The following is a 24,245-nucleotide window of genomic DNA, read 5'->3' as shown; positions in this document are numbered from 1 at the left end:
CTCCAAGGGGCCACATGGAACAGTAACAGTAGAAATGTAATGTAAAATAAACGCAACTTCTCCTTAATGTTGAGTAATTCATTCAAATCCAAAATGTTACTTATGCATTTGCATAGATGTAAAAAAATTATGTTTACTTGTTGCTCTGATCCAAAGCTAGCTTTCACTGCTGCAATGTTTTTGGATGTGGCTTTGGTGAGCACATTCTGCTGCAATTGTAGTTTGACTTTTAATGCTTGGACAGTGTGTTGTTTTTCTGGAAGGCTAACTTTCTTGAAATAGCCTTCCATCTGCATCAGCTTTTCTCTTCCTTGTCATTTTGGGATCATTTGTATCTCTTAATTCCACTTCTTGAAAATGGCATCGATGGATACACTGCGATCCAATGGTGGGATGCTTTCACTTGGCAGGTAGCATGATCGGCATGAATTGTGGTAAATGTCGTTTATGGTCAATGCATGCGTTTGACTTATTTATTTTACGACAATCTGACCTTTTAAGACGTTCTCGCAATAATGTGATGGGCAACATTTGGCTCCCGGGCCTTGAGTTTGACACATGTAGTTCAGCAGATTGGGTGTTCTCATTAACCAAACACAAATTCAACATAACACATACGTAGTACTAGCTGCCGTACTCTAAGTATTAAAATGTCCTGACATTACTGTTGCAACCTAAACATACCTAACGTCAATGCCTGACTAATGTTTTCAATATAGGTACAAGAAACTGATCGGATCTTACAAGCAAAGTATTGTATGAAAAACTGGCATCGATAGATCTGTAAAAGGGAGCTGACAGTTAAATTTGCCAGGTTCCAGTGTCAAACAGCATAAAAACTGCCCAACAGCATAAAAAACTGCCAAACACCAATCAACTACTCAGGAATTGAAAATTAGGAGACAAGTGCTGACACAGACATACACACACACTCACACACAGACACACGTTAGATAGGAAGAGGTCAAACATGCGTTACTATAAGTTCTGTGGTCTTTTATCTGTGACTTTTAAATGATGGTATCAGAGCTCATGAAGCTCATGAAAGCGTCTTAGAGGATGGTTGGAACGCCAAGACATCTTCACACCTGTATGATGAAAAATCAGGGTGGCCCGATGGCCATCAGTCTCTTGCTGCACCAATGCACCCAGTTTATTGGACAGAGCAGGTAATAGGTGTATAGAATTAATTGTGGCTGAGAAATAATATGTGAATGAAAAAATGTGAGGAAGGCAGTGAGACATGCAGACACATGATGGCAAGAGATGAAAATCACTCACTTGGAGGACAGCCTTCTTAATTACTCTCCCCATATCCTTTCTCCACTCAGGTATGTCAGGGTTGAACTCATCCAGATTAGGGGAAAAAGATAAAAGTAGAGATTTGAAGAATTCTGTCAAGGAGAGTCAAGGAAGAATCAGCCATTTATCCACATGGAGGAGCACTATATGTGTGGATTTATCCCAACTGGTTTGTGCAAGTGTAGTTTCTGGTGGCCAGCAAGTGAATGCACAAAGGAGATGACTACTATAAACAGGTGTTTTTTTTGAATGCACCACATAGACTTCTAGATAACAAGGAAATGTTACAGCTTCATGCCAGGCTATGTACTGTTCATAAATAAGACTCACAGTCAAGACACACTCTTTAGAGGGTTTAACTGTCTCACTCAGAGATAAATAGATGAATAAATGCAATGAAACAGGCTTTCAATAACATGTTTTAGCATGCCTAAGCAATATAAAAGCATGGCTTTCTGTCATGGCCCTGACAAGAAGAGGAGATAAAAGCTTCCTTTTGTTTGTGCTTGTTAACTTGGCAAAATGATTAGGATTCACAGCGAGTGTGAACAATATCCAATTACAAAGATATATCAGTAACTTATTTACTGACATGTTGGCCACATTGTTTGCCTTGTCTTGGTCAGTGCATATGTGAAAGATATTTATAGTTATAGATATTACACATTTCGTTTCCTTGTTTTTTACCTGAAATGTTGGAGCATTATAAAAGACAGTCCTACCAACATACTAGGCATGTGTTCTACATAGATACCAAGACACTCATTATTTATTTTCCTGATGGACTAAATTTAAACTGACTTCAAATCAGTGTGTTCAATTTGATATATCTTCTTAATTTTCATTTATATGTATCATTCAAATCTTACATATTATGATATGTATCATTCAATTCTTTCATACATAGATACATAGATTTCATACATAGAATATACTTTTTTCATGCTCGAACAAATGCTCAACGGAGGCATGTGTGGAAATACTGCTCCAAGTGTTTTTTGAGCGCAGGTCGTCTGGTCCAATCTGTCATTATTATATGGTAACACTGGAAATGAATGGAACGTAGCTTGGAGAAACATTTTGTGACTGTTAAAATGAGGCTCTCTAACCCTACACTGCAGCAGAAAAAACAGAGTGCATCAGTCCTGTTTCCTTATTTTGAGGCTCATGACATGTGTTATTTTCATTTGAGAGACACAAGTAGCACTGTGAAAAAAACAGTACTGACCTTTAACTGCGATAGTCTTGGTATCTTGTAGTATAATGTTGGCGGCTGCCACTTGGACTGTGATGGTGTGCATTCCTTCATTGATGAAGGTGTACGAGATACTCCCATCCAATGTGACTGCTGGCTACAAATACCATAAAGTAGACAAAAATTTCGGCAAGTTTAATGCTTTTGTTTTAATGATCTCACAGCAGACACACACAACCACACCCTCACACAGATATATTATATATATTTTGTGTGTAATAAACTAAAGCCGAAGCCTTTCTCATGCTGTTGGTGAAAGCATTGGCTACACTTGCCTGAGGTGTTATACGCTAGAACTACAGTAAATGTGTGAAATAAGAGGTTGAGCTGTGTGAGTGAATTCTCACTTCAGAATTGTTGCCGAGCCACCAGAAGTAAGTAACTGTGCGTGGGTAAATGGGTAATACCACTGCTGTGATGTTCACCTCCTTGTTCCTTATGACCACAAAGGGAGCCAGAAGCTGGATATGCTCAACTGGACCTTTGAAGCAACAAAGATTTGTTAGAATGCAGAGGTATTTTTGCATCAGACACACAAAAACCATATAACAAAACTCCTGACAGACAAACTAATAGTAGAAATGATTAGAAACATAACTCATATGTTGTATATGTCATTTGTATGTGCCCCCTTGAGCTGCCACCTTAATGTGGTGGAGGGATTTGCACATCCCAGTTATCTAAGGAGCTATACTGTCAGGGGCTGTATGCCCCTGGAAGGGTCATCCAAGGCAAACAGGTCCCAGGTGAGCACGGCGTAGGGTCTGGAACCAGGCCTTTGCACTGGGCATATTGATTCAGTTTATACATTCTTCTTGCAATCAACTGGTGACCAGTCCGCAATTGAGCCCTGCCTCTCCAAGAATCTCAACATTATCATGCTAACTCCAGCTCTGCTTTTTGTTTTTTCTTCAATGCCACTGTTTCTAAACCATATAGCAGTGATGGTCTCACCACTATCTTGTACACTTTCCTTTGTAGTCTGGCTGATACTCATATCACACATTACCCCTGTCATGCTTCTCCATCTTTTCATTACATTACATTACATTTGGCAGACGCTTTTATCCAAAGCGACTTACAATAGAACATATTACTGTCGTTCTATCCTACCATATTGCTACACAATAATTCACCTCTTTCCCACAATCTTCATTGCTATGGACTGTTGACCCTTTATACTGTCCATCTATTCATCTCCACTCTATAGCCTAACGGATCCACACGTGCATTCTGTCTTGCTACTATTAACCTTCATTCCTTTCCAGAGCATATCTTCACCTCTTGAGATTTTCCTCCACTTGCTCCCTTCTCTCGATATAGATCACAATGTCATCTGCCAAGATCATATTCCATGGAGATTCCTGTCTTACCTCATACATGAGCCAGTCCAGCGCCACTGGAGCACAACTAACATACATGTCCTGCACCAGTTCTCTGCCACTCCAGAGTTCCTCACACAGTACCATAGTTCCTCTCACAGCAACCTGCTGCATGCTTTTCTCGATCTACAATAGCACAATACAGGTCCCCCTCTGTACTTCTCTACCAATATTCATAAAGCAAATACTGCATCTGCAGTAATCTTTCTAGGCATGAATCATACTGCTGCTGGAAAATGCTGACTTCTGCTCTCAGCCTACTTTCCACTACTCTTACCCATAACTTCATTGAATGGCTCAGCAATATTGTCAATAGTTGCCACAATCCTGCATATCAACCTCACTGTTAAAAATGGGCACCATCATACTTTCATCCTCTCACTCTCTCTCTCATTGAATAATCCAATGAGAAACTCTACTGACGGCTGTCCAAGGCCTTTCCATAACTGTGGAAATATATCTGACCATCAGCCTTTCCACTCTTCATTGTCTTCATCGCTCTCCTCCCATCTAATTTATTAATCTCTGCAACTTTGTGCCCACAATAGTCACCTATTCTACCCTTTGCTGTCTTTCTAGTTCCTCATTCATCAGTTCTTCACAGTAGTCTTTCCATCTTCTCATCACAGCCGACAGTACTAGAGAAACCACTGGAGAGCCTGGGTAGATGGTTTGACACAAGTCGTAGTGATAAGTGACAATTTTTTAGGAGTTGAGGCAGGAAATGATTAAAGCGGTTTCAACGATTGTTAAGTCAGGATACCCAGGGAAACTAAAGATTTGGTGTTTGCAGTTTGGTTGTTGCCTTGGTGGATGTGGACATTGACAGTGTATGAGGTTCCCCTTTCAAAGGTAGTAAAGCTAGAAAAGATGATCAACTAATTTATTGGAAAATGGCTCAAAGTCTTACGCTGCCAAAGCATTGCAGCCTTGTATGGGAAAGGCATATTGGAGTTGGCAGTTAGATTGAAAATGATATTTGCTCAGTTAAGGGAGTGGTTAAGAGTGTAGTGCCCATAGTTAGAACATAGTTAGAGGAAGCGGAACCCAAAAGAGGCAGTGCAGCAAGCATGGGCAGCCCTTGGACATAGGGGTATCTAGGCAAGGTGCAGAATTGGCATGGAGGCTTCAGGTTGAGTTTAGAAAAACTGGAGGAAGGCATCAGTAGTAGAAAAGGGGAAGATGGCAGTTGAAGAAGTAGACAAGAGAAGAAAGTAAGACAGTATCAGTAAGACATCAGTAAGACAGTTAAAGTAGGACAGAAAGTAAAGCAGTGACACAGGCAAAACAAGGACAGTGGGTGGACTGGGAGAATGTAGAGAGGAGAAAGCTGAAGTGGAGAGAGTTGTGGCACATGCTGGCTAATAGAATTAGGTTTATCATAGGGACTACTTATGATGTTCTACCATCTCCCAAAATCCTAAATGAGTGATTGGGCAAGGATGCTGCCTGCCCATTGTATTCTAGCGATGCCCACTTAGGCATGTACTGTCAGGGTGTATGGTTAGTCTTTCGCAGGGGCAATACTTCTGTTGTCCCAACCATGTGTTGAAATCTTTGGCAGCAGCAGTTGGAGAGAAACATCTAGAGGTAATTCTGCAGTTTCTAGGAGCTTTGGAGTTGATGAATGACCTGGATAAGCAGCTGGTGTTCCCAGCATATATAGTTAGCACCCAGTTGTGGCTGGATAGGTTACTATGGTCTGTCTCTAGAGAGAATAGTCAATTTTCTCAAACTCATGTATCCCTTGGAGCAGAACAAGTAAATGAATGATTGTTATTAAGGAGGAAGCAGAGCAACTGAGTGTGCAAAAGAGGGGAAGAGACGGGTCCAAGCAGGACGGAATTGGTAGAGAAAAGTGTCAGGGGTACCATGTGATGGAAGACTATCGGCCTGAATAAAAGGAAGACCGCGGTGAGACCAGCGATGCTGTATGGCCTAGACATTGTTACAATGACGAAAAGACAGGAAACAGAACTAGAGGTTGCAGAGATGAAGATGTTGAGGTTCTCTTTGGGAGTGACCAGGATGGAAAGGATGACGAATGAGTCTATCAGAGGAACAGCACATCTTACATGTTTTGGAGAGAAGGTCTGAGAAGCCAGACTGAGATGATTCGATCATGTACAAAGGAGGAATGGAGAATATATTGGTAGACAGATGCTGGAATTGGACCTGCCAGGCAGGAGGTCTCGAGGAACACCAAAGAGAAGATTTATGGACGTAGTAAAAGAAGCTAGTAGGTGTCAGAGAGGAGGATGCAGAGAATAGGGCTAGATGGAGAAAGTTGATTCGCTGTGGCAACCCCTGAGGGGAAAAGCTAAAAGAAGAAGAAGTCCTGTATAGTCTAATATATAAACATATTTCATTATGTCTAAAAACTAGATCCCAGTTGTAAAATAATGACACAATTAAATCACATCCATACTGATTAAATAGCTTATAATGTTGCTACATAAAGAAAATATGCAAAATCAGGTATAACAATCCAATTATATTAATGGCATTGCATCATCTTTAGACTTAGCAATGTAGTTAGCTGACTTCCCCACAACTCACTCTTACTTTAAATCTAATGGCAGTAGCCAAAATGTTCATTAATTAGACTTAATAGTTGTAATAGAACTGCATGAAAGCCCCTCCATTGTAAGGTGAGGAACTTCCATTAGTTTCTGTGAGAGTGGGCTAATGGTCTTGGCAGAGGTCAGCTTTTTAAGAGTTTACTTCCATGTGGACTTCAGCCAAATAGTCTGAGCAGAGAGGAAGAAGTCAATTACAAAATGACTCGAGGGCGTTTTACAAACATCGTCTGAGGAAAAAATAAAATGCAATTTATCACGGTGAAATAGTGATTTTTTTTTTGTTGACATGCTGATGTGGACGCTTACATGTAACATGCAGGAAAAGTGTTGTGGTGTCATAACCCAGGCTGTTCTCTGCCAGTGCTGTCACTCGGAAAATCCCAGCTGATTTGTATACATGTTTGATACCCTCCTCAGTCCAGCTGAGGTTGGAGTAAGAAACTGCTGTTCCATCACCAAAATCCAGCTGGATGTTGTTCCGCACAGAATCACCCTGGAAAAAAGCACAGCAGCTCTTTAAGTCTTCAGTAGCTTGTTTATTCAGAATATATGAAGATGAATGCAACTGTAATCTTGTCATTTGCACAAAAGTAAATCTAAATCTAAATGCTTGTATCATTCAATCCTGCATATCATGTATCTATATAGTTGACTTCATGTGACTATTTATTTTATTGAAGGTATCTTTGTGCACACATCTACCACTCATTTTTTTTTTTTGTGATGGCATGCATGGCTTCAAGTATCTGCACATTTCCCTCTGGGAATCACCTCTGCTTGGATCAAAATGGAGCATAAGGTAATGGGATGCAAAGATGCCTTCCCCTCCCCGACCTCCCCAAATCTGCGAGAACAAACTCAAGCCTTCTCCTGGCACACCATAGCACGAGGACACTGGGATCCTGTATCGTAAAGCACACAATGAAGCAGTTTTTGTCCTTCTCCCAGCTCATTCGCTCCTTCCACTTTTCACTACCTCAGTCTTATTGTGTGAATACACAAGAATGGTCTGGGGATGTTACATGTCACGCTGCATGGAAATGATATCTGTTGTAAGTGGCTGTGAAGAATGGAGAACAGCTAAGAAATGGATTTGACAGTGTAGCCATTGTTCAGAGCTCTAATAACTTGGCCCATACAGTATATAATCCCGGTGTCACTAATGTCATCCAGCTCTTCTCTGCATCTGCTCGCCATTCTGTGCTCATTCTTGCTGTTTATAAAAGACGCCACAGGGTTTGTTAATCTCTATGAGACTGATGCTGACCCATCTCTTTAAATGTCACTGTTTGTGTGCGAGTTTCGAATAAAAAGGCTGAGGAGATTCAAATGCATGATGGCTCCATCCTCGAAGGCAGGACATTCATTTGGCTTTGCTGTGCGGGTTTACTGAGGATTAGATACATAAGGTCAGATTCATTCAGGTACAAGTCAGATCCCAGCCACTGTGATTGAGTGCCAATACAAACAGCTGTGAATGTAATAAGAAAATAAACTTGAGCAGCATTTGAATGATGTCACAGTTAGCTATTTATGCATATTCCATTCATTTCAACAATTTAATGAAAATGTAATGGAATTTAATTAATACTGATAAAGATATCAGTATAAATCCAAAAGACATGCGTTTTGCATCAGAAAGATAATTAAAGTCAAGATATGGTAAGTATGAAGAAGGGGAAGTCATAATATAAAAATCTTTTGTTTTGTGTCAGGATGAGATCAGATTACTGTGAGCAATGGGTCAAACCGAAAAGATATAAGCACCAATTTCACACATAAAGACATGTCTTTCGATGCTAGGAAGATGCTAATCATTACAAAACTTCCCCAGATGTTACATTTCATCCATACTATGGAGGCTTCATTTCAACCAGTTGTCATGTTGAAAAAGCCTCAGTGTAGAAACTACAAACCTATCTGAAAAATCAAAGAGTCACCGTGTGGTAATATCTTCCTCTTTCGGCATTTTCCTTCAGGGGTTGCCAAGGTGAATCAATCTTCTCCATCTTACCCTATTCTCTTTATCCTCATTTCTCACATCAACTACCTTCATATCCTCTCTCACTATATCCATACGTCCTCCTTGGTCTTCCTCCAGAACCCCTGCCTGGCAGCACCAATTCCAACATCTGTCAACCAGTATATTCTCAATCCCTCCTCTGTACATTACCGAACCATCTCAGTGTGGCTTCTCTGACCTTCTCTCCAAAACATCTAACATATGCTGTTCCTCTTATAGACTCATTCCTGATCCTATCCATCCTGGTCACACCCAAAGAGAACTTCAACATCTTCATCTCTGCAACCTCTAGCTGTGCCTCCTGTCTTTTTGTCATTGTAACTGTTTCTAGGCCATGCAGCATCGCTGGTCTCACTACTGTCTTGTACACCTTTCCTTTCATTCTGGCTGATAGTCTTCTATCGTATAGTACCCTGACACTTTTCTCCACCCATTCCAACCTGCTTGGGCCCATCTCTTCACCTCTTTTCCACACTCTCTGTTGCTCTGGACTGTTGACCCCAAGTACCTGAAATCCTCTAGCTTCTTGATCTCCACTCCCTGTAGCCTCACCGTTCGACCTGAGTTCCTCTAATTCACACACATATTCTCTGTCTTGCCGCGACTAACCTTCATTCTTCTCCTTTCCAGTGCATATCTCCACCTCTCTGGATTTTCTTCAACCTGTTCTCTGCTCTTACTACAGATCACAATGTCATCTGCAAACATCATGGTCCATGGAGATTCCTGTCTAATCTGAGGTCAACAGGCTAAATAAGATAGTGAGGAAAGCCCGCTCGGTGGTGGGACAGAACCTGGACCATCTTCAATGGGTGGCAGTGGGGAAGGCAAAGGACAAACAGAGAGCTATCCTGGACAACCCTCCCCACCCCCTGCACCACGAGCTGTGGCTGATGTGCAGCTCCTTCAGCCAACGGTTCATCCCACTGCAGTGTAGAACCAAATGCTTGAGACGCTCTTTGTGCCCACAGCTTTCAGACTGTGCAAAAAACTCACACACAACTCACGCACACAACTCTGACCGCTCTCACACAACATCTGTGCTGCTTCCACAACCTCACCCATTCACGTCATGCCCTAACTCTGCCGTCTTATATTATCCTTGTAGGTCTCAGCACACTCACATCCTGCATTTTTTTTTTTTCTTGTCATTGCTGTTGTCATTATGTTGCCGTTTCATTTTGTTTGTCTATTTTCACCATTACTGTCACCCCCCTCCCATTCTGTTAATTCTTATCCTTACTGTTGTTGCTGCTCTGTTTATTTATTTGTGGATGTCTTTGCTTTTTCTAATTGCTTTCTAATTATCTGTCTACTTGTATTTCTATTCATATTTGAGACTTAGAACTGTTTCGCGGCTGTGAAAAAAGAATTTCCCCTATGGGGATCGATAAAGTTTCTTATTCTATTCTGTTTACACAAGCAGGGGAAATATATAAAACAAATAAATAAAAGTTATGGTTTGCTGCCTCAATGTGTTAATGAATTGTTTTCAGAATTACTCATCCATGCACAAATTATACAAACAGCAAAAAAAACATGAAAATGAAATTGAGGATAGTTGACAAGGAAGCTTAATATATCTATCAAAAAATGCTAATCATACAGCATCTATCCCAGAATAGAGAAGCTATTCATGTCAGCTGAAGCTCTGATTTCCATCTGGTTTACACCTCTGGGGACTTGAAGGATCTAATATACAGTTAATTATGTATTAGTAAATAAGTGTAAATTTAATTAAAAATGCACATGAGCGGTTGGATGGACAGACATTTTTTTAGCCCCATGTGATATGCAATGATACTTCTAATTTTCTTCTCCCTTCGGCTTTTCCCTTCAGGGGTCGCCACTGCGAATCAACCTTCTCCATCTAGCCCTATTCTCTGTATCCTCCTCTCTCACACCAACTACCTTCATAGCTTCTCTCACTACATCCGTAAATCTTCTTTTTGGTCTTCCTCAAGACCTCCTGTTTGGCAGCTACAATTCCAGCATCCGTCTACCAATATATTCACTATCCCTCCTCTGTATATGACTGAATCATCTCAGTCTGGCTTCTCAGACGTTCTCTCCAAAACGTCTAACATGCGCCGTTCCTCTGATAGACTCATTCATGATCCTATCCATCCTGGTCACTCCCAAAGAGAACTTCAACATCTAAATCTCTGCAACCTCTAGCTCTGCCTCCAGTCCTTTTGTCATTGTAACTGTTTCTAGGCCATACAGCATCGGTGGTCTCACCACTGTCTTTTACACCTTTCCTTTCATTCTGGCTGATGGTCTTCTATCATATAATACCCCTGACACCCATTGCAACCTGCTTGGGCCCATCTCTTCACCTCTTTTCCACACTCTCTGTTGCTCTGGACTGTTGACCCCAAGTACCTGAAATCCTTTAGCTTCTTGATCTCCACTCCCTGTAGCCTCACCGTTTGACTTGAGTTCCTCTAATTCACACACATATTCTCTGTCTTGCTGCGACTAACCTTCATTCTTCTCCTTTCCAGTGCATATCTCCACCTCTCTGGATTTTCCTAAACCTGTTCTCTGCTCTCACTACAGATCACAATGTCATCTGCAAACATCATGGTCCATGGAGATTCCCGTCTAACCTGAGGTCCACACTTTCCGTTGCTGTGGACTGTTGACCCCAAGTACCCCGAAATCCTCCAACTTCTCTCAATGCAATGATACTTATAATGGCAAGTGTATTCTCAGAGCTCTATATGTGGCAGAAAGCAAGAGAATTTTTTTTTAAGGCCCATGGGAGATTTCTGACAATAGTATTCATCCAAGAGCCGCTGTCAGATTTCTCAAAGCCACACAGACAGCAATAAAAGGTTATTTGCAGTCAGTTGACAGCTATTTGTGAATCATCATCAGGCAGGGATTCGCCTTTATGCTGTGTTACTAGGTGTTCTTATGTAGTGTAGATGAGCATCATGCATTTGAAATTTTTTGTTTAAAGAACACATTTAAATTGGCAAAAATAGAACAATGGTTAAAAATCTGCTTAGGACTACTTGGAATAAAGTCTGCTGAGCTTACTTAGACCATCTGTAGAAGTAATTATTGTGTTGTAAGTAGGTTTCCCAACAAAGGATAAAGATGGTTCTCAAAAAGAAAGAACTAAGCACACAGGCATGTACTGGAATACAATATGTGCCCGTTTTTCCTTTTACTCCCCTTGTTCACATGTTAAACATTTTTTGGCCATTTGCCTTCCCCGCATAAAACAGCAATCAAAGCGGTCGTAAATATAATTAAACCTTACTTTGAGTTGTTACAAAAGAGAAACTGAAGGTTGTGTAAAGAATCCTTGTGGCATTAGTTCCATGACATGATATTCTTAGTCTTTTCTTTTTCCTTCATATACAATAGAAGAATACCGCTCTCTCCCTCCCTCCCTCCCCAACTTTTGGCTGCAACACATCTAACAATAATGTCACAACTATACGCAATACAACTTTTAAAATTGTTACTGTTGGCTATGACTCTGGCATGGTCACTTTCAATCTCTACCCTATTATTTGCATCGTGGAATTCAAAAATCTTTTTACCACTCTTTCACAACTACAATATAATCACAGCCCGATACATTACCTTGTTTAAGTAAGTTTTTAAAACCCAGTACAAAGTGTCCTTTTTGCATTTTTAAGGCTCACAGAAACTTAGTTTTGTTTTTTCATATATTTTTTTTCTTTTCAATACCACATTTTGCAGTCAAAATTATTATTTTTTTTGTCTTACAATATTTTTGTGACCCTCAGTGGTACTATATACATGTACTATATATACATGTACTATATAAGATGTACTATCACAAAAAAAAAAAAAAAGCTGGCCACAATTAGGCATATGTTAGTTATAGGTAAGAGTTGTATTTTGACCACTATATTATTTGTACAAACACACACACACACACACACACACACACACACACACACACACACACACACACACACACACACACACACACACACACACACACACACACACACACACACACCTCTCAGGGCTCCAAAGTACAGAAAGTGTTCTCACCTCTTCAAGGTGTACCAGGAAGGTAACATTGCTTCCCATGTTGGCAGTAAGTTTGCTATCTTTTACGGTCAGTTGAAGTCCTTTGGGTGGTCTGCTGGGACACTGTTGCTTCCTAGCGGTATACATCTCTTTTACTCCTTCTGTGCAGTTATTTAACACCACTTTGCGGTACCTTGACATAGATACCAAACAGAGAAAAACAATAACCTATTCATTTATATTCATGTCATATTTTTTGGAATGTTATTACTGGAGAGAAGGGCAAGTAATCAATTTTATTAAATAAGGCTGAAACAAAAAGAACCCTCTCTAATGTAAAATTAATTCTTATAAATTTCGTTGTCATAAACGAAGTATTTCTAGTTAATTTCACTTGAGTTAAATGACATCATGACATACAATGCAAGAACAATTAGTGTCTTCACGACTAAAATTCGTCTGTGTTAAGTTTGCACAACGCAAAGTTACTTTTGAGTCAGATAGCATATCTTTGTGGAAATGGAGGAAAAAAACCTCACTGTTCTTTTAGTACAAATGCAGTTAGTCCCCACAGATTTTGCGGTAGGTCTGTTAGAACTGCTCTATTACCGTTCCCATTGCTTTTCCTTCAAAGACCAATGCTCATTTGATTATTGCAATTATAAGATTTCAATTGAAACCAGTGATATTTCCCTAAACTTCAAGAGGTTTCCTCAGATTTCATTCTACATAGTGCAAATAATGCAGGTCTTATTTTTGTCCTCTGTTTTTGAATTGATGTCCTGTTATCTCATTTTGCTTGTGGCTCTTGAACTTTCTGGGTTCTTGTTACACTTTTTGCTCTTCAAATTGTTATCTATGTTTGGTCAGCTGAGGTGAGCTGAACAATGACTTGAAAAGCCTTGTTTTTGTCTACATGAAGGATCTACAGGCTTTAGTGACCAAGTCTTCAACTGCATCGCTCAATTCAAGTTACCTCATCAGTGAGATAACTTCAACAACCACTGCTTGGTCCTTTCTCCGTGTCAGGTTAACTATTCAACAGTCATAAAGCGAATAAAGTAGCTTGAAATGAAGTATATACGGTTTAATTTCAAAAGGCCTTTCCAAACGACAACAAATGGAAGCGAAATCCTCTTCACCCTGTACTGTTGAAGTAATTTTGACCCTGGCTGCAGCTTTGGGACATCATGGATGGATTAAACCAAAAGGCAGGTCTGCAGTTCCCATCACTGCGGCGCTCATATCCATAGTCGCTGTTGGATAACAAAGCACATCCGCAAAGCAGCTGATCAATATAAGCATTTGAAAAGGGACACATCATCATCTAGAGTTTCAGTCTCTATAGCTGGTGTTTACCAAAGTCACAGAAGAATTGTACTTTCACAGATGTGGTTTTTGATTTGTTTTTCAAAAAGCACATTTGCACATCAGATTGAGTTATACAATTAACACAACGTCAGCTAAATTTGTTGAAGGAATTGAACTCATGGATGAACCACACGCGGAAGGCATCCATTTAGCAAGAAGGGCTTAAGGATCTTGCTGTACAACTCTGACAGGCTAGGAAGACATTGGGAATTGATACGGGAATGTTTGGTTCCAAAATAAGCACTCTAGCTAGATGATTGACCAGCCGGAAAAATAAATGAAAGAAGCCTGACCAGCAGATCTGTGATGACAACATTCTCAACCAATATTGAAAAGACTCTTAAATAGATAAAAATAAGTTGTGGTTTTTGGAACAAACACAAGTATATACTCAGAATTACATGATACTGTGGTGTTTCAACGATGAAATAATGGCGGAGGCGTAGAGGAGTTTGGTTCCTAAATTTGAAACTCCAACAAAATACAACTTGAACTTGAACATCCGGGATCATCTATATATACCCTGCTTAACCGCTCGCCCCGACCGTTAGTCCCATGGGGTGAGAGACCACACCCGAACACCCAGAAGGGACTCAGGAAACACAACTAGCCCCACACGGGAGTTCTGGTGAGTCTGCCGAAACGGCTCCGAGGTCCCTCGGGCACAACAGCAGGAGGGGCCGCATGTTGGGTTTGCAGGAGCATTACCGAAGGCTTGGACGGGGGGCGGCCCCGGCGGGGTATCTGGAGAGAGGACACATCTTCATCTGCCACCCGTGAAGTGCTCCCTACGCCAGCCCATGTCTAAAAAAAAAACTCTTGGTGCCTGCCTCAAGCACCCAGAACGGCCCATCATATGGGGTTGCAGCGGCAAGCGGTGAGTGTCATGCCTAACGAACACGAAACGAGCCGCCAGCAGCTCCGCTGGCACGAAAGAAGCAGTGGTGGGCTGGGCCCGAAAACGCGAACCTAGGGGTGCAAACGGCCAAGAAAGTGGAGCAGCCCTCTCATGCAAAAAACTCCCCGTGGCACACGCAATGGCTGACCAAGCACCAGCTCAGCAGGGGAGGCATCGAGGTCATCCTTAGGAGCTGAGCGTAACCCTAGCAAGACCCACGGCAAACAGTCTACCCAATTGACGCCTGAGAGCGCAGCCAACAACGCTGACTTCAGGGACCGGTGAAACCGCTCACACAAGCCGTTAGCCCGTCGTACGGTGCACCGTCGTCCCCACAGACCCAGCCAACGCCAACCAGAGTGACGACATAAACTGCGGACCCCTGTCCGAAGTAATATCTGATGGGGTACCAAAACGTGCAACCCAAGAAGACAGAAATGCTCGAGACACGTCTACAGCAGCCGTGGAGGACGACGGGACCACCTCCGGCCACCTAGTAGTCCTATAAACGTTGGTGAGTAGGTGGGTAAAACCCTGCGAAGGGGGTAGAGGGCCCACTAGGTTGACATGGACATGGTCAAAATGCCTGGCCGGAATCGGGAGCGGCGCAAGGGGTGCTCTTATGTGCCGATGAACCTTGGCGCGCTGCCATGCCACACACGCGGCAGCCCACTCATTCACATCCCTACGAATGCCGGGACAGACAAACATGATGCACAGAAGTTTCACTGACGCACGGACTCCCGGGTGTGAGAGTGAGTGCACAGAGTCGAAAACCTGACGCCGCCAAACCTCAGGGACCACCGGTCTGGGCCGGCCAGTAGAGACATCGCAGAGAAGGGCAGGGCTCCCTCCCTGAACAGCCACATCATCTAGCATGAGACCAGTACTTGACGACCACAGGGCGAGGACATCCATGTTGCTGGGCTGGTCAGCAGCCATAGCTGCAAAATAGATCCCAACACGCACAGCACAGATGAGAAACCGCAACAAGCAATTGGCTACAGGGTTGAACTTCCCAGCCACATGCCTAATGTCCGTAGCAAACTGCTGTGTCGCTGCTGGCGGGCAGACAACGGACATGGCGAAAGTCAACGGCTTGTGATCCACATACGCTGTGAAGGAACGACCCTCCAGAAGAAAACAAAAAAGCCGCGTAGCCAGATGGGCGCAGGACAGGCGAGGAGGGCCACATTTGCCAGGGTCCGCTTAGCTCTGTCAGAAGCCTAAACCCGGAATCCAGTCAACCTCGTCTTTTGCACGGGAACGCAAAGCTTCATACAGCGGCCGAAGGAGGTGAGCAGCATGAGGGAGGAAATGGTTGTAAAAATTGACCATGCCTAAGAACTCCTGCAGCGCTTTGACTGACGCTGATTGCGCGAAATCAATCACTCACCAGGTCGACCTTGGAAAAGATGGTGGCGCCCGACAACCGCACGGAGAAATCTTGGATGTGGGGAATGGGGTAACGGTCGCCCATGGTCACGTTGTTCAACCTGCGTTAGTCGCCACACAGATGCCAAGACCCGTCAGCCTTGGGCACCATGTGAAGTGGGGAGGCCAGCGGACTGTTAGACCACCTCACGATCCCCAAATGCTCCATGGTAGCGAACTCCTCCCAAGCAGTTGCCTGTTTGCAGCGTCCAGGCGCCTAGCCCGCGCAAAAACTGGCGGCCCCGCAGTGGGGATAAAATGCTCCTCTCTGTGTCTCAATGAACAGGTGGACAATGTGGGCGTCTTCAGCAACGGAAAATCCGCCAACAACTGATGATAAACATCCCCTGAAACCAAAATATTGCCCTTTGCACGTGGCCAAAACCGCTCTGTCTTGCAGGGATAGGTGGCAAAAGAAAATGCGTCAATAAGGCGGCGGTTTGCGACGTCCACTAACAGGCCGTTGGCGCACTCAACAGCGGTCCGCTGCCTCTGGCCCGCATGTCCTCCCTTGTCAGTGGAACCAGGCTCTTCTGCGATCCAGAGTCAACCAGGAACCTGAGCCCGGACTTCGAATAACAACTGTGTGCAACTGCCCGCGCCAACAGCTGCTACTGAGTGCCGGCTCCGCTATTTCCTAGCTCTGCGAACGAGGAGGGCGGGACACACCGCCGTGCTCTGCTGCCAAATCGCTGGTGGAAAAAACAGAAGCTTGTTCTATGTCTCCTCCGCGCTGATACTTTGGCTACGACGGTTGCGTCCTCTTCTTCACGCGCCATCCGCAAGGGCTCCGGAGTCGCACTCTGGACAACGAATGTTCTGGAAGTTAGCAAGATGCGGTCAGCCTCCTCTGCAAAGCTGCTGTAATCGCTGGTGGCTAAACTTCAGAAGTTCACCAGGATCGCGCGTGCAGGAGCCGGCAGTTGACCCAGAAAAACATGGAGAAATAGGAACCTATCGTCGTCAGATCCCAGCAGCGACAACATCCCCTCCAAGATCCACAACAGACCCGCCTCCCAAACCGGACATGGAAAGTAGCTTGTCCGCTCGCTTTGTAGCGGACAGCACTTACCTCCGGAGTAGGAACTCCTTTATCGCGGCAAACCTGTTGCGCCGCAGAGGGCGGCAGGTATGCTCCATGGCCCGTTTCGTGGTCTGCTGGTCCAGTGTCGCGACGACAAAAAATACCTGGCATCCTCCGACAAAATTCCCTGCAGTTGGAAAATCGCCTCAGCATGTTGGAACCAAACAGCTGGGGTGCTCTGCCAAAACTCCAGCAGCCAGACGACCAGGGCGGTCGGGTCCGGCTGAGCTGAATGGGGCGCCGTAGATGAGGTAGCATCCCAAGCTTCATCGGAGTCAGACATGCCCAGTTCGGGGTCACCAATGTGGTGTTTCAACAATGAAAAAATGGCGGAGGCGTAGAGGAGTTTGGTTCTTTAATTTGAAACACCAGCAAAATACAACTGGAACTTGAACATCCGAGATAATCTATATATACCCGGCTTAACCACACGCCCCAACCGTTAGTCCCGTGGGGTGAGAGACCACGCCCCTTCTCGTCCACCACAATACTTACAGTATAATTCCTTTTGTGTGTTTCCTAAGCATGTAAAGCATTCTAACATTTCTGCTGTGTTTTGATTGGCCGTAATCCTGGACCTGCTACTGGGACAGCTCTAGATAAGAATGAGCTGTTAAAATATAAGATCAAATTATGAATTTCTAGGCACAGCCACGGTATTGAGGGGATCCTGGAAGAACAAGGTTACGATCCAAGCGGACAAAGTTTTCTCCGCAAGGTGTCCATGCTTTCCTTTAGAGATTGGGTGGTTCCAATTGGGAGGAGGCCCCTGGGGAAGACCCAGGGCGCAATGGAGGGACTACATCGCTACACTGCCTTGAGGTCCCCCCTGGAAGAGTAGGGCCAAATGGCCAGGGAGAGGGAAGTCTGAGCCTCTGCTTCAGCTCCTGCCCCCACTACCCCACCCAAGATAAGGGACAGATGATGGAATGATGATGTATGGGGGTTTACAGTTTATGTTGACATTAATACCCAGAACTTGGGAAATCAGAATATGACAATGCTGTCTGCTCTCCATAATAGGATGAAGACAACAGGGAATTTAAGCTTCAATGCGTATATACGATCTGAAAATATAGTTCTATACATTACACCAATTCATAAACTGTTTCCCACTGAAACATTTTTCAGTGCAACCTAGCTAAAATAATCAGAATAATTTGCTAATTTTAGGAACCTAATTCCATTGGATTTCAACTACTTGTGGTCTTAAAAGGCATATAGCCAATAGTAGATACTGCAGCCAGCCAATAGGCTCATTATATCAGTAGCTGATATTTATTAATTGCCAGGTATTTTTCAAATACAAGGAATTTGCTGTGGTTTATCAGTGTGAAGTGGAAGACATTTAATAAATCAAATAAAGAGAAATCACAATATGGGTATTTGGTTGTGCAAAGCAGCAAGTGGTGCAAAGTAATGCAAAAGTAGCCCAAGAGAGGATGGGTCAAGGCGGTGTTAGTAAGGATCACTGTTGAACTGGTGACTGGAGTTGAAGGTGTTTATGTAGAGGGAGAGGAGTAAACGAGGAAAGAACACAGCCTTGGGGGGAGCAGGTACTGCTGGTCCTGGAATAAAAGATGTTTTTTCCCAGCTTCATGTGCTGCCTCCTGTCAGTCAGGAAGTCTGTCATCCACCTACTGCTGGAGTCATGCAGTCAGCTGGGAGAGCTTGTCCCATAACAAAGTTGGGAAGATTTTATTCAAGGCAGAACTGAAATCTACAAACAGGATCCTACAGTAGGTTTCTGCCATGTCCAGGTGCCATAGGATGTAGGAGGGCCAAGTTTACTGAATTGTTCCCAGACCTGTTGGCTTTGTGGGCGGACTGAGGGGGTCATGGAGAGGGTCTGTGGTGGATTTTAAGTAGGACAACATAAGGCCCTCAAACGACTTCATCACCTCACAGGTTAGGGTGACAAGGCTGTAGTCATTGAGTCCTGTGGTCGGGGATGATGGTGGAGGCCTTAAAGCTGATTGATTCGTGGCATGTCTCCAGTGAGGTGATAAATGATTTGGTAAACACTGCAGACTGCTGATTGGCACAGTGCTGCAGGGTGGAGAGACAGAGTCTGGCCTGGCTGCTTTGCAGGGGTTCTGCCTCCTGAACACCTATCCATATCTCCTTCCAAAAGGGAAAGAGGTGTTGCTGAGGTGGTGGAGGAAAGGGGATCTGGGATGAGCGGCTCTGGGGGAGCCCTAGCTTTTACTGTAACAGAGTGGGTGGGGCTGGAGCTGGACAGTTGTGTCATGGGAGATGGTGTCAGAACCGTCTTTCAACAGAGCACGTTCGAGTCATTGGCCAGGCGTGCATTGTTCATGGAGTGTGTGTATGTGTGTGTGTGTGTGTGTGGGGGGGGGGGGGGGGGGGGGTTGGAGGTGGTGGTCTGTCAAAACCCTTTCCAGACAGAAGCAGAGTCATTGTCTGAGAAGAGGTCATTTAAGTTTTCCTGAGTACAGCAATTTAGCTTCCCACAAGTCCTTGTTAAATCTGTACTCTGTACTTTTTTGGACAGGACTCTTTCCTCACTCCTAAACACAGCTTCCTTATCTGACCTTCACCCTCTGAGTTTTGCTGTCAACAAACATTTGACATCATTAAATCTCATCCTGGTGTATCATGGAACAGAGCTCTCAACATATAATTGATGTATAATATAACAGCCTCTGTATTCTCATCCAGATTTTTGGTGGCAGACCTGAATACATCTCAGTAGGTGCAGTCCAAACACACCTGGAGGTCCTCCAGTGTCACTGGTCCACTTCTTTGATTTCCTAATAAGAGGTTTGCAGAGTTTTAAGTTCTGCCTGTCTGCAGGAATCAGGTGGACCATGAGAGAGGTGGTCTGTGAAGGCCAGTGCTACTTGGGGGACATCGTGATAAGCACTGCTTACTGTGGTGTAATACTGATCCAGTACGTTCCCCTCTCTGGTTAGATATTTAACAAACTGTCTACATTTTAAGGGGGATCATTGGAAAGGTTCCCTTGTAAAGTCATTGAGAACAATAGCTAGAGGTTTGTCTGCTCCACGCTAGTCGGTGACCACTTGCTGGGCCTCATTCATGCAGTGAAATGTAAACGGCAACCAGGATGAAGGAGGCAAACTCACACGGGGATTAAAACACTTTGCTGTTCATGAAAAAAAAAATTCCGGATCAGGAGAAAGGTTTTTTTTGCATCACTGTCACGTTATTGCACCAGCTACTTGTTGGACAATTTTCTGTTACCATCTATTGTTTGAAGATTTTCCTGTACTTTTCCATTTCTATCCAAGACACACTCCTATCGATGCTCTCACTCCCATTAAATTGACGGACTTGGAGATAGGTACAGTTCCTTTTCTTATATGTACCACCCTGTATATATGTGTGGCTCTTTACTTTTCAATGCATGTATTGTTTACTCTTTGTATAAAAAAGGGACTCACTGTAACCTGCTTGGAGAAAAGCAGACAGGGTATCATTTTTTTGCTCCCGGTAGCTACGAACTAACCTCTGATACAACAGGTTTCATTGGCTAGGAGATCCAGACCCTGGCCTTGGACTGGGAGGACGAGGAGGGCCCACTGCAGTTCCCGGGGGTCGCCACCACTGTCTCGCCTCAAGACTGTACTTAACGCTACTGTTTGTGCAAAGCACAAATCTCCACCTTTACTTTGATTGCTGTGTCGCAATCCACACTGAAGTGTTGGAAGCCTGCCAACCGAATCATAAAGTATTGCATCAATATTCACAGCCACCTCTTCATGAAACTCAACGCAGAAGATGGAGAAAAGTCTGCTAATCCCCAACAGCAGCTGAAGTTCATCCAATTTGTTTCCCAGTGAACAAATGTCAGATAGGAATATTACAGGCGACACTGCGATGTATGTGTTGGCAGAGGCACAGAGGCGCACATTTGACCAGAATGTTTACTAATTCCACTGATGTAGTGATGAAGGTCAAGAACAAAAGTTGTAATCCTGACGTTCACAAGCTCCTCTGTGGTGTAAGACCTCTCGAAATAATCACAAAAAAAGGCAGACTTTACGAAACAACACACCAACAATGAGACAGCCATACATGGCAAATGCTTCCCCAACAAAAACATGGAGACACCAAATAAATAAACAGCCAGAAATCACTCAGACTAGAAATAAAACAACTCTTAGACGATTCTGGTGGACACTAAATAGTCTTCGTTTCCTGCTCTCTTGCAGGTAATGTTTACATAACAGCTCAATGTGAGTGTGGCTTTTTTTTTAAACTCTATTTACCACCCTCCTGTTCCATGCATGTGTCTTCAAAACAGAATTACAGGTTTAAACAGAAAAACATGTGCTAATACTGTAAACTGCGTCCAAAAGAAAGTAAATTTAATAATTAAATAAATGTATTTGTCTATAACCTTTTCTCAATTAGAGGTCAAATATAGGCCACTTGTAATTTGTTTTCATTTAATGCTACTTCTTAGTGTAACTTGAGTACATTTATTAGGTAACTGATGCCCTTTCGATTGCATCTTGATTTATGCACTAGATATGTGCAAATGGTCTCCAAATGGGTGCATATAGAGCAACCATAAGTCCTCAAATAATGATATTTGATTCCAATTCATTGTAATGTCCTCCAGATTATTATTAGACATTAATGCTTCAATTTCAAGTGATTTGTGGTCATCATATATAGAAACTACTGCACTAGTTAGAGAATGACTGTCACTGAAAGACAAATTTGACTAGTTCTAATATTGCAGTGTCAACCACCTACATTTATTCTCTGAATCCTCTTCTCTCAAACCAACACATCCACAGCAAAGTAAGAATTTCATTGTACGGGGAAACACTGTACATATGACAAGACTTTGAACCTTGTATAACATCAGCATCCTTCCAGCAATATATTCACTAGCCCTTCTCTTTCCATGACCGAACCATCTCAGTCTGGCTTCTGACCTCCGGTCCAAAACATCTAAGATATGCTGTCCATCTGTTGGGAGTCATTCCTGATCCTATCCATCCTAATCACTCCTAAAGAAAACTTCAACATCTTCATATCTGCATGTGATATTAAGTTTAGTTGTGGATCACCTTTCATCCCACTCATTACAAGGCCAAACCTCCACCTCTCTCTCGATTTTCCTCCACCTCTTCTGCTTTTTGTTGCAATGTCATCTGCAAACATGCCGTAGTATGGGGATTCCTGTTGAACCTTATCTGTGAGCTTGTCCATCACCACTGAGCTGACCCATAATACAGTCCCACCTCCACCTTGAACTTCCCTGTCAGGCCTACAGCACAACTACCCACTGTCTCACAGCTAACATACATGTCCTGCACTGATCTAACTCTTTTCTGACACTCCTCCTACAATATCATAGTTCATCTCTCAACACCCTATCCTAGGCTTTTTCTAGGTCCACAAAAGGCACAATGAAGCTCCCTCTGACTTTCTATACCAGCATTCTTAAAGCAAATACTGCCCCTGTAGTGCTCTCAACGTGCAACTATACTGCTGTTCACAAATGTTGACTTCAGCTCGTCTGATTTACTCTTTCTCTCTTACTCTTTCCGATAACATTTTTTTAACATTTTTATTTCAAGAGTGCTGCAACCCTCTGAAAGACTTGACCATTTTTGCCTTTTTCAATCACTTAAATCTTTTTTTGGCCCATTTTTACAGAGAAGAATCTGCATAATAAGTATGCACACCTGAAATGCATTCAGTCCAATAAGCATTCAAGTTAAAATTATTATATGATCAAAATAATCAGTTGACTGATAATTGTGCACACTGTGTGCACATAAGAGTGTGTGCACCAACTTTACTTATCTACTACTCTCCAGATGACACTTCAAGTACTCCCCTACCTAACTCCTGATTTCATTTGCTGTTGTTGTCCAGTCATTTGGAAGCTTCCCCTGACTGACCAGAGCTTGAATCCATAAATCCTAGACATTTTTTTAATTATCTAATTTCTGTTACCTCTTGGAATCTGAATTTTTGCTCTCCTAAGAAAAAAAAAAAAAAAAAAAATTAAAGAGATCAACTGGACCAAAAATGAGGACAAGAGCCTCTCAGTGGGATGGAGTCGGAATAAGCAGGGCAAGTATATTTTGAGTGAAGTGATATTTTGAGTGAAGCACAAAGTCTGATCTGACCTTGCGCCTCAACACGCTGATGAGGAAAGAATCAGAGCTAGTGTGAGGGGTTGAGCTCCTGGAATAGAGCTGGATCAGTTGATGGGTAACTCATCAACTATCTGTTGCACATACAGTACCTGGTCACTCCATGTAGTGTGGTACAACTGGAAGCATTTTGGAGAAGACCCTGTCTAGAAAGTCTTTAATTCTTCCCTCTAGAGTACTCTTTTCCTACAGGGCTGCCCCTCTCTTCATTCTGCCCATTCTCTTCTTTCGTTGGCACTCATCACACGTACACTCTATACTCCCTACACCACGCATGCATTCACTCACACATACATCCTACATCCCTGAGATGAGTAGTAGCACTAATAAATAATATATATGAATGAATATATATATATCAGTGACATGCAGTCAGTAGAGGCAGGGGAGGTCGGGCCTCACCTGTCATCATGGAAAGGAAAAAAATGTAAAATAAAAAAAATAATTAAATGGTTATATTTATTCAGTGATTTGCACTATTAAGTTATCTTTTCACTTAGCTTTACCATTTTTAGTTTGTTTTTTTTGAAATCTCTGAAAAAAAAATCACATTTACCGTTCGAATATGAAGAAGGGGACTTGCGGTGGCACAGCAACTATCTGAGCCCACTACGGATTGCACAAGGATTATGTGATTATGCGAACTGTGCTGGCATGCTATGCACTGAGACCGTACTGCTGTCTCTTCTGGTGATTACAGGGATCCTTCTTACTACTTGGCTAC

General features: G+C 43.0%; 1 protein-coding gene across 1 annotated transcript in view; it reads right to left on the bottom strand.

Moving 5' to 3' along the window:
- Positions 1 to 24,245, bottom strand: part of sorcs3a (sortilin related VPS10 domain containing receptor 3a) — a 283,860-nt gene that overhangs the window by 20,880 nt on the left and 238,735 nt on the right. Inside the window, exons 17-22 of the mRNA XM_086176758.1 lie at positions 13,710 to 13,823; positions 12,589 to 12,760; positions 6,828 to 7,014; positions 2,905 to 3,038; positions 2,531 to 2,654; positions 1,282 to 1,394 (exon numbers count right to left, since the gene is read on the bottom strand). Coding sequence (XP_086032884.1) covers positions 1,282 to 1,394; positions 2,531 to 2,654; positions 2,905 to 3,038; positions 6,828 to 7,014; positions 12,589 to 12,760; positions 13,710 to 13,823 — 844 coding nt within the window. The remainder of the gene's footprint in view (positions 1 to 1,281; positions 1,395 to 2,530; positions 2,655 to 2,904; positions 3,039 to 6,827; positions 7,015 to 12,588; positions 12,761 to 13,709; positions 13,824 to 24,245) is intronic.

The sequence above is a fragment of the Fistularia commersonii genome, chromosome 29, assembly GCF_037954325.1.
Source record: "Fistularia commersonii isolate RoL2024-O1a breed Wild chromosome 29, RoL_Fcom_v1.0, whole genome shotgun sequence".
NCBI lineage: Eukaryota > Metazoa > Chordata > Actinopteri > Syngnathiformes > Fistulariidae > Fistularia > Fistularia commersonii.
The sequence above is the reverse complement of the archived record's forward strand: the minus strand, read 5'-3'. Positions and strand labels throughout refer to the sequence as shown.